The sequence below is a fragment of the Apteryx mantelli genome, chromosome 1 (genome assembly GCF_036417845.1).
Source record: "Apteryx mantelli isolate bAptMan1 chromosome 1, bAptMan1.hap1, whole genome shotgun sequence".
In the NCBI taxonomy this organism is placed as follows: Eukaryota; Metazoa; Chordata; class Aves; order Apterygiformes; family Apterygidae; genus Apteryx; species Apteryx mantelli.
This window is the reverse complement of record NC_089978.1, coordinates 3,037,259-3,056,094: the sequence shown is the minus strand read 5'-3', so window position 1 is coordinate 3,056,094 and position 18,836 is coordinate 3,037,259. Positions and strand designations below refer to the sequence as shown.

The following is an 18,836-nucleotide window of genomic DNA, read 5'->3' as shown; positions in this document are numbered from 1 at the left end:
CTGTGGCTAGAGACACAGCTCTTGGGATGGTACCTTCAGCACTGAACGATCAAATTGTGAGTAAAAAGCTCCAAAGGGTGTGGAACGGGCTGCAAACTCCAAGCAATCGGGGCTGAGAAGGTTTAAAAGGGCAAGTTTCAAACACAGAAGAGACCTGAGGACCAGGACACGCTACGCTTACGGAAAACCCTGGCTCCTGTTTTTTTGTCCCTATATTGCAAAAGCGTCCAAAGAGGAGTTTTGACCCAGGTCTTGATGCACATGGTTTGCGGGAAAAAAAAAATCCCTCCTCTCAGTTTTAAGGATGGATATCAGAGTTTAGTACAGTCCTACCAGACTGTGCCTAAATTAGGACGATCGCTTGCTATCTTTGCTCTGAAAGAAAGAAGAAAATACAGGAGCTCACAGTATTCTTTGCTGATGCCACGTGCTTTGAGATCCTAGGTGGAAACAGCATGACACAAAATTTATTTATTAATTGTGACACTGACTTGTGCTTATTCCCCCCTTCTTCAATACATATTTATGAACACGGAACGTCTGGGATGCACTTTACACTTGGGGGGGGGTGGAGTATGTTCTTTAAAAAAAATAAATAAATCAGTTGATAGGAACCAACTGGATTATTGCATTTAAACTAAGCTGTTGACAGCAAGGACAAGAGTATAAAATACAGTAAACCTCTCTTTACATTAAGGCCGAGAACAAAATTATGCCTTTAGCTGTACTTCCCCTCGAAATTATTGGGCTAAAAAAAAAGGAATTTAGCAAAGAAGAAAATCAGCTTTCCCTGTTATTAACTTCCTGCTTATCAGTCCGAGCATATGCGAACAAATCCAATTAGGGAAACGTTGCGATGGTTAAAAAGCAGCCTTCTGCGCAGGGATCTCACCGCTTCACAGTGCCTTCAGGACCCAAGCCAGCAGTCTTATCTCACTGCAGAACGCCACAGGTGGCTGCGCATATATATTATGTAAAATACACATATTGGTGAGCATTCAGTGCTTTTTTTATTTTTATTTTTTCCTCCTCCAAGGCAGGAGTTAAATGCAACAGCCTGAAAGATTAAGAGCCATCCAAAGTCTCTTTCAGCATTCAATCCTCCGGTCTCCTTCCTGATTCAGCTCTGAAAGAACCTCATCTCCCGCCACTAGTTTCAACTCTTTTCCCAAAATCCGCCTTTCCTACCGTCACAGCCAACAAGTCCCTAACCGATCAGTGTCACAACCAACTGTAGGCATGAAGCAGTTGCCATTGCAAAACTCCTTCAGCGATACGGAGAGGACAGGAGGATCGCCGTCCAGATGGAAAAGCCAGGCAAGAAACCCGTTTCCCCAAAGCAAAGCCAATGCAAAACGTTTCCCTCATTCTTATTCTCCGAGGAGAGCGCTGCAATTCAAAGGATCATTCTTGCCCGTCAGACAGACAAAAATCGAAGGACAGGAAAAGGCGCCAAGTTGCTAGATGCAGCCAGCTCTGTGAAAACAGGGTTACTCGTGGGGCCACGGTCCTTTAGCTACGGCCGTGAGAAAGTTTCCCTGCCAAATACCATATTCAGCATGGGGTTGAGAACAGACGTGAAGTGTGCCAGGTACTGCTGCAAGGTCTTCAGAGCTCGCTCTCGCTCTCCTCTTTCCACAAGACGGCAAAATGAACCCTGACATATTCTGGGCATGAAGTCCACAGACCCTGAAATACAGGCTGCTGAGATAGAGCGTGAATCTCACACTCTTTTAAAGCTTTTTCAGGGCTGACAAAGTGAACCAGAGATTAAGATCCTCTGCATTAACTGAAGCGAGCTACCTACCTCCTCCTTCGGTCTTAAGGCTGCCCTGAAAAATCAGTCTTTGCTGAAACTTAGAGGAACTAAAAGCCAAGTTTTGCTTTATTCCACCAATTTAACCTCAGGACAATGCTAGCACCATTTTCACTCTGTCCATCGCCCATTCATTTTTCCTTCAACATCCAAAGCCGGAAGGGACAGTAAGCGCGTAGGCTCTCGATGGCTGCAGAGATGGCTCTCCTTTAACAGATTCAGGAGCCCACAAAAGCTGTACGTTACAATCTAGCTTGATAGCGCGCAACGAGAAGGCATGAGACTTGTCACAGCAGGTTATCCGATCCATTCTGGAGGAAAAGAAAAGAAAAATGCCCCAAAAGCCATAAAACGAAAGCCTGCAGCGGTGAGGTTTAAGCTAGCACGTATGCAGGCTGTAAACCGTCTGGTCACCTCTCCGCAGTGACCCTAGGCAGTTCTACCTCCAGGCCTCTAAACCCAAGTCAGAGGTCACTCGCTTCCGCTTCCGCCCACAATTAGCCGGGATGTCGGCTTCCAAGACATCACCCTTCCATTGCAAAGGGGAATGGCAAAAACCAACCAACTCCCACAAAAAACAAACAGAAAAAGACCTGCCAGCGGGATGCTCCCCTCTATTTCTGTGGCGGTAGAAGCTGCTGCCATCGAAATACCCACTCGAAGCGTGGGGCAACCCACCTTCCAGAGCTGGGCAATAAAGCCAGGCTCTCTGGATTTTGAGGATGACAGAGCCAGGGAGGTGGCAAAGCCTTGGCCGTTATTCTGCCCAGGTGAGACAAGAAATCAAGCTTTTGACATTTCAAACCAGGGTTTAGATGCAGGAGACGGGCCTTGTGCTGAGAAGGACAGTGGGAAGCAGAACAGCATTTTGTCAGGGTTTTTTTGAACTGTCCCGACAGGCGGTGGAGAACTGAATCTGAGAAGTTGCAACACCGACAGGTAAGAATTTTGAGTGAAGAAAGAAGAAAAAAAATCAGTTCATATTCCCTAAACTGCATACGTCAGCCATTCTCCGTAGCAAAACTGCATGGTAGTTGTTAAACCTGGACCTATATGCTAAACAAAAACCAATGACTTGTCGCTATTCTAAAATTCACCCTTCCACAGCTGTTTGATATTCAGCACTAAGTGACCTCAATTTTTACCCAAATGTGTTCGTTACACACAGTCAAAATACGGATTTCACATCTAAAATAATTTGACACTTGAATTAAACCTCCCGCATGAAAATTAACTTAGACAGTAATTGTTCTGCTGAGTCAGAATATATTATTATGGATAAAAGTAATCAGTTATGGGAAGGTCAAATTTGCATTCAGCTTAATAAAAAAGATTTTATACAGGCTATAGGAGAAGTTCTCCCCAGACGCTTTCCCATTTCATTGAAGAATTTATTGACGTGTCCATAAAATCATCTCAGGCGATTCGACACAGAAGTTGTGAAGAAAAAGAATTAAGCTAGTGGTATCAAGAGCCTTACCCTGGAGAACTGTTTCAACAACTACTTATTACACTAAGAAAAAAAAGGAACTTTCAAATGTTCCGCAGCACACAATAACAACTTTGACATTCCTGAAAATCCCAGTTCACGCCTGCAATACGAAGATCAAAAACCCATGGAAAAAAAAAATCTATCCGTAGTTCTTTTCAAATATACGTTTATGGCTTTTGTTTCGATTTTACCTAGAGAAAGGCGGCACTTCGGAACGGTCCTCTGTCCAGTTCTGACAGCTGAATTACCAAATCCATGTTCTGACAAAAGAAAAGTCTTACAACATGTATCCTGCCAATTAAAATTAAGAGGCATAATTTGCGCAGAGCTCCGTGGTACAACTGAAAACTCTCTCTAGAGAGCGTGCAAGCGAGGCTACGGCTACAGAAACGGCTTCGTGCTCTGACAATCTCATTAATACAATCTCCAAAAGGCTTTAGCGTAAGACAAGAAGCTGAAGTTTGTTCCTTCGTAATGTATGAAATGGAGCTACTATCCTTAACGACCGCGGCAGCTTTATAAAGCACATGTTTTATTAAACGCCAGCACCTCGTGCCAAGGTGGACAACGGGCATATCGTACCAGGTTTTCCTGCTAGCTTCTCCCAATCATCGCCGCTCCCACCCCAGCAGCGTTAACTGGCCTTAGAAGTCACAGGTTGCCTTACAGGCTTGGACACGGACTTGTGGCGATGTCCGCTACACACAGCAACTCCCTCGGGAAAAGCGGGAATGCAGAGCTTAGCCAACACCGTTCCTCTCAGGGAGGCGACTGCTCAAACGCTCAGCCCTCTTCTAAGGAAACGTTCAGGATCCCAACCCCAAATTCCAGCCTTAATTACAAGCCAGACCAATGAAAAAGCAATATCCCGTTAGGCACTGACTCGGTACGGAGCTCTCTAATTCCTGTTCTGCTAGTAACCACATTTGCTTACATAGCTAATAAGGCCAAACAAAATTCTTCTGTAAACACCAGAGCAGTTTTGCTGTGTTTACTGCTTTCACCAGTTCACTGTTTGCCAAGCGATTTATCTTCATTAACGCAGGCGCTAAAACCTTCGTCGAGCAGGTCAGGATTCAAAGGGCTGCAAGCTCATCTCACAACATAAAACCTAATATAGCTGCAGTTGCATCAGTTCAAACTACATGTCACCGCTCTCCCCCAATTTAAAAGCATCTCAGCATCTAACAGAAACAGTTTAAGCTGCCCAAGAATATTTGCTCTTGCTTTCAGTGTCTTTCAATAAAGTGGGAAAAACAGTTTATACTGTCTCACTGCACAGCGGAAGCATTATTTTAACCCATTACATTCCTCCGTGGTTGGTTTGCCCGCATTCATTCACTAAATAGTATCAGAAACAGCCCCTAGATCCACATTTCCCCATCTTTTTGGTTCATGCCTTTGTCCCTTCTGTCTAAACACCAGATCTGGATTATCCGGATTCTGGAAAGGTGCAATTCCATATCCAGATTCTTTCTCAATTCCTCTTTTCTGAGAGGAAAGAGGTTTCAAATCATTTGCTGCGAGGTCGAGGTTCCTTCCCGACCTCGGCCAACAGTTTAACTCGGATCTTGCTTGCTGGGTACGGACTATGCTGTTGCTCTAATGCCCTTCGCAGAGATGACGGCTCGGGGTTTGGGAACGCGTCCTGTTTCTGCAACGGTGCGTGAACAGAAGCAGGCTCAGGGCTGAAGGCAGCCAACGTCTTACTTACCTGTTTTACATTGTATCCTGCTTTTGCACTAGTTTCAATGAACATTACATTCAGCTCTTTGGCTTTTCTTTCTCCTTCCTCGATGGACACTTGTCTGGGGAAGATAACAGAGAATTAAGGAAAATAATAATCATTTTAAAAAGACAAACATCTTGAGAATTCAAGCCAAGGAGATAACTACTATCTTTACAGTTCTCAAAGCATTTCATGTTATACGTGAAATCTGTACACAGATGCCACATATTGAGCACAGTTTTAGACAAGTGTCACCATCCTACGGTATCGGATAAACTTCTACAGGGCATCTAGCTGCAAAGTATAACTCAGCTTTCCGGTGGAACAACCAAGTGGCCCAGCTAGACTCTTCCAAGTCCCTGCCCAGGCAGCTATGCTTTTACATCTGACAAAAATCAGCAACAATTTAAGGTTTGCCAAGCGGTATTTAACCTCTTTCAAGCAATACGTAACCCAAAAGAATCAAAATATTTTTAATACCCACTAACAACTTTCAAGGCAACTTGCAGCCTACAAAACTATTTCAGCAAAAGACTAAGTGTGGACATCTCATCTCAGATGAATTTTGCTCTGCTTTCCTTTTTCGCTAACTAGGCGTCCTGGCCATCAGGCAGTCTGCTACGGCCAAAACCGGGGAAAACTTTGGCTCAAGAGCTTCCAGGCAAAAATAAGCTCTTTTGGGGAGGGGGGATACAAGTTTGACAGAAAATATTAAGTTGGATAATTTGTAAAAAATAAAAAATAAAAAAAAAGAAAACTTTGAGGAGTTTTAAAAGGGCTGATTACTTGCACCTCTCATTTATATCTGAGAAAGTTAAATGTAAATATTTGTTATTGCTTTAGCTGCTCTTTCATTGATGCGAATTGTGTTTAACGTTCCAGTCTCTCTTGGCACGTAGAGGCCAGTTTCTCAACTCATTCACGACATTACGCTGCGAACTGGTGCTGAACCAAACAGAAGGTTAAAAAAAAAATCAAGATTTCTCTGGTCATATCCATCTCCCGCAGAGTCAAAACAAGCTTGAGCACTTTGGAAGAAGATACGAGCATCCCTTTCAGAAGGAATGTCTAGAAACATTTTTAAAAATCTCTAGGAGAGAACAAGCACTAAAATACATTTGAAAGACGAGTTCTTCCTCCGTACCTTTTATCTGCTAGATCTGTTTTGTTTCCCACCAGCATGATGATGACGTCGCTGCCCCTTTCCGTTCTGACGTCATCGATCCATTTTGTGGTTTGCTGGAACGAGTTTACATCTAACAGAGAACAGCGGAGAGCAACGTCACTGCACGGATTCTTCCCGGATCACCAGCGACACGCCTGCAAGCCTCAAATAAAAGCCTCGCGTGCTCCGGAATTGCCGTAAGAGGGTGATGAGGAATCGGCAAGCGAAATCCTATGCCCCCCCCCCCCCCCGCCCCGAAGTATATGAAAGTTTTGACGTTAACCTCAAACGGGCTATGGTAGTACTTCACTCCCTGGCTTTGAATTCGGCTGCAATGAACGGAACTGAGCTCTAATTTGATTGTGATCGTGTATAAAATGAGTCTTATCGCTGTTTTTTAGACTAGTTCCTACTTCATTCAGCTGAACAAAAATCACTTCGTACAGAAAAAAGGGGATTACGTGATATTGCCCTTCACTCCGCAGGGCTCATGACTTGAGAAATATCGAGCATCCGCATCTAGAGCAAGACGTTCCTACATTTTCCTGGCTTCTCCTAAGTATTTAATACCAACTATGTGTTTTGTACAGCTTAACCGCTTTTTACTCGAGAGTTTTAGTTACATCAGGTAACGATTACTAGCAACTCCTGTTCCATCAAACACCGAGTTCAGAATAATTTCAGAACCATTTGCCTAGAACCGGAAATATAAATTGAAGCTATCCGCAGGTGCTTTTTCTTAATTGAAAGTCCCGGAAAGCTGCAAAATAAGAACTTGAGGAAACTCTTCCGATCCCCTGAACCAGTGCCTCGTTTGAAGAGCCGCATCCCATAAGGGAACGCGAGTTGTACAGCAGCTGCCGTTAAGCTTAGCACACAAGAGCGTCCGAGCTGCCAAAGTATTTTTCGGTACTTAAATACGGGGGGGCTCTGCAGCAGCTCTTGGCAAGCGCCGGATTTTTTTTAATGGCTTCTACTGCATAGTAATATATTGTACGTCAGACAGTCAAGACTTGATCGCTTGCCAGCGTCTTAATTCTCCTCTTCACTACTTGGCAATACTGAATTTGCTAGGTCAGTAAAAAAAAAAAAATTCCAAGTTCACAGATAACCTGTAATTTTAGCTCAAATGAGAAGTGCCGTTTTTAATTGCTCAAGTTTTTATAGGTAAAGCCCTTATTCCTGCTGTAATCTTCTACTATTTATAAACCAAAGGACAAGCTCTTTCGCATTTGTATAGTGTTAGACCATCACTCTCAGTCATTTCTGGTTGAAAACTGAGTGTCTAAAGGTTTAGCTCTCTTGTAACAAGATTTCTGTTCTTCAAAACTATAGAAAGCCTGTAAGTTAGTGGTCTCTGGACTGAGGGGAGGGGGGAAAAAGAAGGGTTGAAAGCAGCACTAATATTTTAGTTCACAAAAAAACATACATACCTTAGTAAGAAATGAAAGAGCAGTTGTTAAAGGAGAAGGGCTTAGCGGTGAAGTTTTACATACCGCAAATGTGAACGGGACCCATTTAAATGAGAATGAAATGTTAATGCTTTTTTCGTCCCCCCCACCCCGGTCCCCAGCCCGTGCCCAGATCTGGGGGGCGATGGAGTGAAGCAAGCCGCAGCTGTCAGCGCAAAGGCTCGAAGCTGAGAGCTCGGGGATATATGCACAGTTACGGTGTTGGAGACCAAAAGTCAAAATGGTGAGATTATGACCCAAAAAGCAGATGAGAGAGGGTAAAGTGCAACAAGACCAGGCAGCGCTCAAGGCTTCGGGAGGACGCGACAAGGAAGGGTTACAAAACGACGGCGTTTACGAGACAGTTTATACGTTACGGCGGCCGCGATCAGGCGGCTCGGTTGAGACTTGACTACAAGAGAAGAAAACGGGTTTTCATGCCAGAATGAAGGACAAGCACGTGGCCGTGGTGTGACATGCAAAGCTAGGCTAAAGGATGAAAGGGGCAGAGTATTAGAAACGCAGAATTCCCCCCACTCACTTGTGATATCATAAACAACAACTGCAACAGTGGAGTCACGAATGTAGCTAGGAATCAAGCTCCTGAACCGTTCTTGACCTGCTGTGTCCCATAATTGCAATCGTACCTAACAAAATCAGTCAAACAAGCAAGAAAAATAAGAAAAGGTCAAAGCCAGTGCAATATACCTACTTGTGATATCGTAAACTACTACAGCAGCGGCAGAGTCACGGATGTAACTGGGAATGAGGCTACGGAAACGTTCCTGACCCGCAGTATCCCACAGCTGCAACCTGATCTGTGGGTGGGAGAAAATTAAAAAAGCCAAACTGCCACTAAAAATGAAAGAGTAAATAAATTTTACTTTTTTGAAGAGGGGGAAAAAAAAAAAAGCTAAATAAAAATATAAGCTCATGCAGGGGATGACTGGGGAGCGGGAGCAGCAGCAAACTGCCTCCTCGTTTGGAGCAATCTCTCCTAAGCTCTAGTCGTAGCCAAGCTGGTGTATGCGCACCTATCTCGGCCTTGCCCCGGCCTCGCCTTTCAAAAACCTTTCCCTCCCGAAAGGGGAGCAACAGGACCGCTCAGTTTTCTAAACGAGAGGATCCGCGGGGAAACCAAAGCAAACGTTCGCCCCGCAATCTACCCACGCGCCCTGGAGGACAGGGGCCGGCTGAAGAATCAGACCAGACCCACGGCGCTTCTAAAGGGAGAGTCTTCAGCTGCTGTCACGTCGCCGGAGAAAACTAACTAATGTGAATTTTCCAAGGAGGATAAAACGCTAGTCGTTACTCTCTATTCAAAGCCTTGGCCACAGCGCAAGGTAACGTGCATGCAGACGGAGCTGAAAAATCTCTTACCAGCAAGGTTCTGAAAGAAAAGACAAAGCGTGCTAAAAACGACACACACGGAAAGATGCACAAGGGCCGGGTTTGCTACGGAAAGAACATCTCGTTACCCAAGCACTTCTAACGCAATCACGTTTATTGTGGGTTTATCCAATACCATAAGCGTATGCGGCGCCGCACAGGGGTTTTTTTTTTTCCTGCAAATAGCTCCGTGGCTGAATTTCTTAATTAAGGATCGGAGCTAATTTTAAACCGCAGACTTGCTTCTGTGAAGCGCTGATTTCGTTTCAGAAACTGGAACTGCACTAAGCCAAGCAAACAAGTACGTAATTCTGGACTATTCCTGAAGGAAAACTTTTTCTATTTAAGTAATTTTAAGAGCTGTTGAGCTGGATACAAACTGGCAACTTTGTACGGTGACTCAGTCTATATCCTTCCCTCTTGCGGCATCAAAAACCGAAGGGGGTAAGCGTGGTCCCCTTCTCCAAATTCCCACCATTATCCACCCCTCGGACTATCCTATCTCATCTTTCTTCAAAAAAGAAGGACGACTACATGGCCCCTTCCACCACGTGTAAAATGGCACTCGTTAGACCGCTGGAGATGAGCCAAACGGCGATTTCCCATCTCCCTGGGGAAGGGAGCTGTCTCCACAACACTTGTTAGCCTGGAAGCAGCTGGTAAGCGAAGGGCTCGGGCTCTGCTTCCAAGGGATCTCAGAGCTCTGTGCTGCACAATTATATTCTAACAGACGCGGATCCTGGTTCCAACTGCATGGGGAGAACTACAACAAAAAGCTTACTCACTGTTCGATCTTCCAAATACATGGTTTTCGATAAGAAGTCGATGCCAATTGTTGCCTGTTAAAAAAAAAATACACTATTAAATAAAATATCGAAACAACTGTAGCAATTTTCAGGGGTAGCGAGCATTACCGCCATATCAGAATTAAGCAGCTATACCGGACCTGCAAGAAAAGTACATTGGGTTTTCTTACTTTAAAGACGAGGCACTTCAGATTTTATAAGGAAGATTCAATAAATATTGTCTTAACATCCATAACCGGCACAATATCTTAAAGCGCACAAAACCCCCTTACATCTCAAATTAGGCTTAGCGATAATTAATCCATAGTCACATGGATATCAGCAAGGATCTTTGTGCATGTAGGGCCCAGACCTAAGCTCTCGTCCATCAGTTGAACCAGGGTATCTCAGCGCACGACAACCTCCGTGACTGTCAGGGAACCTGACGTAGCTTAGTGTCAGTGAAAAAGGCTTAAAATGAAGGTGGACATCCGCAAAACAAAAGCACACACGTGCACACACATCCCCTCCAGCAGTTAAAGCTCATTAAATACACCTAAATCACTGCAGCATGATCGCATTTGAGTTGTCAGACACCAGCGGGAGCTTTGCAGAGAACATCCCCATATGTACGCGAAAGGAAAACGCAGTTAAGGGCTTTCAGGAACCACTGCTGACATCTCAGACCTTCATCCCCCTTTCGAGCCTTTTTAAGGGAGTGACCCGAGTTTTAAGAGTTTGTTTGTGTCAGGGATACAACAGAGCTGATGTGCCGGGCCTATAAGGCTGCCTTGACTTCAACAGGGTATTGAGCGTCTCAAGCAGCGGAGAAACTCAGCAGTATCAAGAGAGCCTGGAAGATGATCCAAATAACAAATTGATTTAATAAAAAAATTACTAAATAAACAAACACACCACACAGACAGTGGGTAATCCTCTCAGCTAGGGCAAAGAGTCCTGATCCAACATCCTGCCTGCTTTGGAGTGGGGAAGCAGGGATGTCTAATGGAGAGTTTACTCTGTTTTATTGTATCTGCTCTGAATTGCTGGGTTTATAGCATCTCCTCAGTATATTTCCCCCGTAATTAATTCCTTGTATTCTGCCATGGATTTCAGGAGGTAAGAAAAAAAGAATGGAGCCAGCCGGTTCACGATCAATACGCGAAAACTAGCTGCAAAAGGAAAAAAAAAACCCTAGAACTGAACAATCCAACTGAATTTCCATTTGCAACTAAATATAACGCATGGGAAGAACTTTCCTGGTTGGATGAGGACGGCAGTTTTGGAGTACTAGAGATGGAGAAGGATAAATACTAGAGGGTCTCAGCACGGCTGCCCGGTGTTTTTCATCAAGACCAGTTTGGGGAGGTGCTGCTGAAAGGCAGACGTGAGAGGCCTCGAAGGACTAACGCAACCACATGCCCCCGTTCCGCTTCTGCGCGCTGTCGTTCTCGTGAAGGGAATGCTTCTGAAGATTGTCTCCAAGACATTTCTGCCCTCCCTTGCGTCCATTCGATTTCCCTTTACAGAAGTGGGGAAAAAAGCTACCAAATCCATTAAGACCTTGCAGCATATATAGAAGGATCCCATTCCGGCTGATTGAAAATCTGGGAGGTTCAACAGGTTTTCTCGGCTTTCAGTAAGAGCTGGAACATGGAGTAAGAGCTGTCCCTCGTGCCATGCCTCCCACGCAGCCGCACAGCGGCAGCGAGAGCTCCGAAGCCCACTCGCTGTGATACGACGTCTCTGCGAGCCTGGTGGAAACGCTAAGTGACCAGGGAGACTCCTGCATCCTAACGCTCCAGCCACGGGAAAGAACAAAGGCCAAGCGCAAAACTCGTCTTGCATCTCGGCAACGAAGATATTTGGGCTAACGAGACTTTTTGCAGCATGAAAGTAATGGGCCTGCCACACTTTGGGCCATCACAGTCTTTAAGAACTACACGGAATAAACTTACAGCCAAAAGTATTTGTCCATCGTACTCTTCTAACCATATCGTGTTGATAAAAAGCAAAGAACTAAACTAAACCAAAACTAAGAAACTAAGAAACTAAACTAAAGCAAAGAACTAAACTAAACTAAATGAAAGCAAAGAACTAAACCCAAGTTTTCTTTCGAGTCACAGGCCAGCACCTTAGCGCTGCCCTCTCTCCTTCTCCAGAAGGCTGACGCTAACGGGAAGCACGGCCTAAAGTTTTCTTGCATAACGGGCACAGAATCATCATGCGTTTGCTGCTGTTGGTTAATACACAGTGCTACAGAACAAGGAAAACCTCACCCAGCATTTCCACGGAGAGGAGTCATTCCTGGTAAAATATACAGTACCAAGGGCACAATTTTGTTTCTGGTGTTTAGGATTCCTTGACAAGGTACAGGGAGTTCTCGGTTTGATTCACAAATGCTGCTCTCATGAAAACAGCTTATCAATAAGCTATGGGCAACAGCCAAACACCTCTTATCTAGTAGTAAGCAAAAGAAAACTAATGAGTAGCACTGATTTGATTAAACAGCAGCTTTCTATTTTTACCAGCTGAATATGCAACACCCTTTTCAAATGATAGGTGGCAGCAGCTTTCAGAAACTATGCATTCAAAATTTAGCAGAAATGTCCAGAAAGAACAAGTCATCCATCAGCTAACATACAGCTGCAGTTAACCACGTATATAGTTTGATATACATTATCAAAGCACTTGGCTTTAAGAAGTCTCTAAATAATATTGGGCAGGAAATCTATATTCTGGCTTGACCACTAACATGTCATGCGATTCTGGCCAAATCACTTAAACTTGTGACTCATTCTCTCTTCCAGCTATATAAAAATACAACACATTTCCCTACCTCGTCATGATTTTAGTAAAATAGAGGGCTTTGGATGAATGACACCGTACAAAGTATATTAACACTCAAACTAGGAATGCATTGGTGATGGGTAAATTGAAGGCATCTTGTAAGGCCTTAAGATTCCTGACTGTTTTAAGTCCCACTCATCCATTTTGCAATCATTTAGTATATGTCAGACCAGCTTCCCATGGAGACCATCTAAACTATCATACAGCACAGAGGGTCAAACCTCTTCAAGAAAAAACTAGGACGTAAGCTCCAGAGAGAAAAGGAATAGACCTGAAAGAAAAAGACTGTGGGAAAAAAACAGATTAAATAAAAGAACTGCATTCACATGTCCATGTAATTACAGTGGGTAGAATTTGAAAGGATGTTTGCTCCCACGGGAGCAATGATGTGTACTCTAACCCTCCTACACCATAGAAGCTTTGCTTCTCCTGTCATTAAGCAAGAACTTGCATCTCATTCTGTCCGACTTGCCTAGCAGCAGCAATGAAAAACTACTGAAGAGACGGGAAGAAAATCATTAATGGGTAAAAAGACTTAAACAAGAGATATTTGGATAGACACTAACTGACAGAAAAGTCACAGTTGGGCTTTTTATTACCTTCTCCTCCCCACCCCCAAAAATCCCTGCGCATTCTTTAGGGAACAGATTTTCTCAGTTTAGCGCACACAGAATGTCACTAACTGTAAATAACTCATGAAACATGCTTTTGTTTGGAGAGGACCCATTTTTGGCTTCGTGGTGTACTTTTATAAATTGCTGTCGTCTCAGGCTTTTCCTAGAATTTGAGGGTTAGCAACAGTAATTGCTCCCCTAGAATTTAGAAGCAGTAGCTTGAGTCAACTTGAACCGACTTGTCCGCAGACACGAAGCAGCGAGGGGCTGCAGGGCCAAGAGGACAAGAGACAACCACGGCCTCAGGCCCCCCTTGTCAATCCCAACCTTGTTGAGGGTTTTGCGGTCTTTGTTTCCGAAGGCAGTGTAAAATAGTGTCCTAAACTACACGCGGTCCTACACGCCACAAGTACCTCTTCACCCCACCACAGAAGCTCTTGGGGCTAAGCTTTATCACTACTATTTTTTAGAAGAGCCTCGCACCTGTTAGGTTTTCCCCACAGATACATTTGATTTGTGAAGGTCTGGTAGCAAATGGTGAAAAAACCCGGTAGACTTAATTGATATCACTTAGATGTACGTAAGAGGCCTGTCCTTTCAAACCACAGATCATCCTGCCACAAGCAGTGGATAAGCTACTTCAGCAGAATGTAAAACAAACACTGTTTTGAAAGGTCGTTCAACTAGAAAGCTTTGGAGATTCAACAGCTGAGAATCTGGCTGATGTACCAGCTCCTATTCACTGCAGTCAAATGGATTCTTCCTGCAACGGAAGACATGGTAACAGAGGGACCTTGCAGAAGACAATATGATGGATTGATTTACCTGGTAGGTGTTGTCAAAGCTGTCATACATGAACCTGGTGATCAAGGAAGTCTTCCCCACTAAAAGAAAGAAAGAAGAAAAAAAGGGTTCAAGGAACAAGTTTCAATGCAAGTTTGAGACAACCAAGTTCAAAGCGGTTTCAGGAGGAGTTTTACTCCGAGTCTCACAGATCTGCACCGTGCAACCAAGCTTCCCACAGGAGAAAGAGCACTTATTTGACTTTGCGGTTGCAGAGTCACCAGGAAGCGCATTTTTTCTCAAAAAGATCGGTTCCCATATCATTCCTGAGCATCAGTTTTACGCTTTAAATACGCACGTTTCAAGCCAAAACCAAAAGATTCTTTTTCCTCTGTTCCACCAAGTTTCCACCAAGCCATTCAGAAGTTTTAGTTGAATTAAATTAAACGTAATGGGTCCAAAAACCTCTACAACAAAGAGTTAACGAGATAGCTGATTTCTTCTATGAACTGGAAGAGCTACGTCACTTCAGACTACATTTTACTACAGATCTCCTCAACACCACACTCCACATATTTCTCATGTAAACGGCAGGCCCTGCTGTGCTATCAAGGCGGGGTAAGACAACGCTGATGGTCCTTACTGCGAAAGGCTTCTTTACCATCTGCCCGCAACAGCGGCCATCCTTATCACCCCATTCACTTCTCCCTTCCCTTGACGAGGTCCTCACTATCCCTTTTGGTATAAGCAGGTTCCCGTGCCGTTTAAAACGCCATGATTCACCCCAGGCAGTGATGGCTGCTGGTCACCACTGGCGTATTCACCAAACACGGTACTTTTAAGTCCACCTTGCATCAGTGCGAAGGGCTTTTCCGCGCTAGGAGCAAGTCAGCGCTGCAATCAGAAGGGGTCATCGCAGTATAAGCGGGCATACCTGACGGCGCAAAAACCCACGGCACAGCCTTCCCTTTCACGGTAAATATCCGGTCTCGAGCACGCTGATGCCATTTACGATGCTGCAACTTCTGAGTAATTGCCACTCGACCCGGCCAAATTAAACCTCAGCTACGTTAACTCACGTCAAGCTTCTCATTTCACAACCAAGACCTACGTAAGCTGCGCGTGTTAGTAACTGCGCTTTTGCAGCATTCTGGGCAGGTATCAGACCACCCTCTAGTCTCATTTACCTTCAAAGAGAAGTAATAGGAGGTTCGTTTTAAAATAATCATCGTCACAACAGCTACTCGCTGCGCTTTATAAGAACCAAGATACAGCTGAGCCAGGGCAAAGCATAACTCACACCTAATGGAAAATTTTTTTCCTATTCCACATCATCTTCACCTGGAGCGGACAAGGAAAACCATACAGGAACAGAAACCTCTGAAGCTGCCTCATCTCAATATGTTTGTTTAAATACCCTTAACTGTAGGCAGGTCACCTAGCTAACAGCTGAAATGGCTCAAAAATTTATCACCTCCAGATGTTTTTTTTAAAAAACAAAAACCCCGCAGCTTGAATCTGCAGTGTCCCACCACAAAGCTGGCAGAGAAGACCACGTCAGCACATCTCATTTGTTGCAGCATGAAGCGTGTTAGGGAGCAGCTCATCCATGAAGAAAATAGTTTCCGGCAGAAAGATGGTAACAGGGTCTGCAACATCTTCTGCTCCATCTAGAGCTGCAAGAAAATGTCCGACCACACCTGCATTTCCAGGGCTAGGCAGGAGACACCTACTGCTCTTGGAGAATCGTTATATCATTAGGTACGGGTATATGGAGTCCAACATAAAAGAACATATGTCAGGAGAGAAGAGCACGGAGACCGGTATGACTTATCCTGGCCAAACACTGCAGTTGCAAATTAAAGGCAGTTAGATGTGCCCATGCCAAAGCTTGGTTTTTGTCGTTCATACAAGCTTCCAGAGATGTTACTTCTCCGGGAGGGTGGCAGGGACCCTTCAAGAGATCAAGGGAATTTAAGAAAAGATTTGCTTATTCCACTTAAAGCAGCATTTTAATCCAGCTGCAGACTTCAGTTAACTGTTGTTTCTGTTGTAGAAGAGCTGAACTAAAAGGAATCCAGTAAGCAGCCTCTGAGAAAAGGCCTTCCCAAGGCCAGACTGGAATTCCCGTGTGAATTTTTTTCTAAGCCCATTCCAAATCCATAGGTACAATCAGATTTCCCACAAAGTTAAAAAAGGTGCCTGTGTAGAGATAGAGCAAATATTCCCTTCGACGGGTAGATTTTTTGGAAGCAACGCACCCCAGATAGGCAGGATTCCTGAATCCGTTGCTCTAGGTTTATCCCGGGGATTTATTGAACACTAGCGGAAGGCTGGTGCAGGACAAACAGCCACAAGCATTAAGGGGAGGAGGATTTCACTCTAGGAACAGCAGCAGTGACTATCCTCAAGGGACAGAGATGAGCAGATCCAATACCTTCCCGCCGCTGATACTAGCTGCTTGCAGGTTTAATTCCACTATGACTACTAAAACATCACCATTTCTCCTTTAAAGAAGAAAAAAAAGCTTAAAATATCCTGGCAAAAGTGGAAGTCCACGATTCCCACTCTATCCGTAATTAAAAGGAAAAGTCAGTTAATCTTCACTTCAGCAATCCACAAGTTCAGATGACCCAGACACCTTGTCTGAAAATATCAGAAAATATCGTCAGCCTTAAAAAACAGCCGAACGGGAATCACCTCGGCCCTCACCTACCCTCTGCTGTGCATCGAGAGGAGGTGACACCGGCATCTGCGCCACTCGGGGAAGCCACGCTGCCCTTCGCGCTCTTCCAGAGCTAAAGGCGCTACCGTGCAATTTTGTGACCAGACTGAATTACTCAAATACGCTAACTGTATTTGAGACAGACCCGGCAAAACGAGCGCAAAGCAAGCTCCCAGGAAGGATAATCCCTTCGGAAGGGAAGACGGACAGACCTCATGCAGCAGCCGGTACGCTACTGCCCACTGAACTAGCGGATCACTTCTTCCCCTTTGGAGAGCAGCGAAGAAGGGTCGCTGAGCCAGATTTCTCCATTTGCTTTTGGATTCAAGCCACTGCGCTCTTGGATGAGTTTTATTTTTACATCCGTTTTTATTCAGAACTTCATAATGGAGCATTAAGCTCCTGCACACGTGATTTTTTTTCTCAAATACTGCCAAAGAAGAACCAATTCACTGAACGAGGGTATGCAGTAGAGTTTGAATCCCATCCTGTTACATATTTTCACTTACTTTCTATTTATTAAAGGCAAAGGCAGCATCAATTTGGCAGTGACTGCAACTAAGACGCAGAATCAACATTCAAAAATCATCTTTAAAACCAGAAGTGACCTGGAAAAGCAAATGAAACTCAGCAAGAAGACATAGTAGAAGGCAATGTACATAGACAAGAATAATTGACTGCTTAAAATACAGATCACAGAACAACCGGGAAGCCAATCTTGGGTTATAACCAAAGGAAGCAGATAAGATAAACAGAGCTAAGGCTTGGTTCGCTAAGCAGATTTTTTTAAAACTCTATTGGGTTAACTTAATCTCTTGGAAAAACTTCAGTGCAAATACGTCCAAGACATTAGCTGGCCATGCAGTAGCACGCAACATCCTTTAGGCCAAAATGTTTCTACGCCGCTGGGACAAAAAGCGTTAACATTATCCCTGAAAAAAAAAAAAATCAGTGTGACAAGGAGGGAAGGGCAGGAATACTGAGAATGTGTGGTTGGGTTTTTTTTGTTTTGTTTTTTTAATCTCAGGACACAGTTTTGGCTGGAACACAGAAGGAAGTGCTGCTGGACATATTTAAGGCTAAGTTACAGGAAGGGAGGGGAAAAAAAACAACCTTGAAACAATTCCAGAGCGGAGGAAGAGCTCAGCCTGCAGAGTTTGCAGAATGACTGAAAGGCGACTGATGGAGCCATAAGGAAAGTGGTTTCTAGCCTCTTTTGTCCCCTCCCCATAGATCAAGATTTAACAGCTAAAAGCTGAGTCCAAACAAATTTCTGCCACAAAAGGCATGTGATTATGAACAGTGAAGGCCATCAAACTCCAAAATAAACTATTCAAGCTAGGTAGCGGAGTCTTCATTTCTCGGCATGCAGAGCTGAGGTTCAGATGTCATTCCATCGTAGGGATTTACACACGAAGCATCTGGGAATTTTTTGAAGCAATGGAAGGTAAGAAAATAAGCGATTGACCAAAAATAAGGGTTTTTTTGTTCCAATACTGCACCTGAACACCAATTCCGGAAGCTCTTCTATTCTGTCGCTAAGTGTCTGAACAACGGGAGGGGTGCAGGTTTCGTTAGAAGAGTTTTCTGCTCCTGCAAGCTAGTCCTTCCGATCTGGCAAAAACAAGCGCCCAGATTATCAGCGTACACTTCCGAATGGAAAGGCAACCGACTCCAGTGGGAATTAAGTGTATAGCCCTCTCTTACTTGCTCAGATGGTTCTCTTCAGCTGTAGAAGCTCTGGGAAAATCTGGACCTAGAGATACCTGGTGGCTTCCATACTGACCTAGCTGCCACTGTAACTCATCTCCCTAACTATTAAACCTCAACAGCACAGAAGGTAACACACACTGAGGTCTGCGCAATGGTTTTTATCCTGGGGGAAGGGAGAGAAGTGTTTTACCGTAGAAGGCAATAAGTGGAAGCATTCAACTCCATTTATTCTGGAAAATCACAACGCTTTTAGCACCCTACGGGATAAAACGTAGGCTATTCTAAATGATATACAAAATAGGAAACTCCTAAAAGGAAAGGTTT

The 18,836-nt window shown here is 44.3% G+C and overlaps 1 protein-coding gene across 3 annotated transcripts in view; it reads right to left on the bottom strand.

Moving 5' to 3' along the window:
• RAB6A (RAB6A, member RAS oncogene family) overlaps positions 1-18,836 on the bottom strand; it is a 57,866-nt gene that overhangs the window by 7,188 nt on the left and 31,842 nt on the right. The window contains exons 2-7 of one of the 3 annotated variants that reach the window (XM_067308379.1): positions 14,117-14,175; positions 9,828-9,881; positions 9,034-9,108; positions 8,366-8,471; positions 6,182-6,293; positions 5,023-5,116 (exon numbers count right to left, since the gene is read on the bottom strand). In XM_067308379.1, coding sequence (XP_067164480.1) covers positions 5,023-5,116; positions 6,182-6,293; positions 8,366-8,471; positions 9,034-9,108; positions 9,828-9,881; positions 14,117-14,175 — 500 coding nt within the window. Of the gene's footprint in view, positions 1-5,022; positions 5,117-6,181; positions 6,294-8,194; positions 8,301-8,365; positions 8,472-9,033; positions 9,109-9,827; positions 9,882-14,116; positions 14,176-18,836 lie in introns of all 3 variants that reach the window. The other 2 variants (XM_067308443.1, XM_067308506.1) reach the window with 2 other exon arrangements.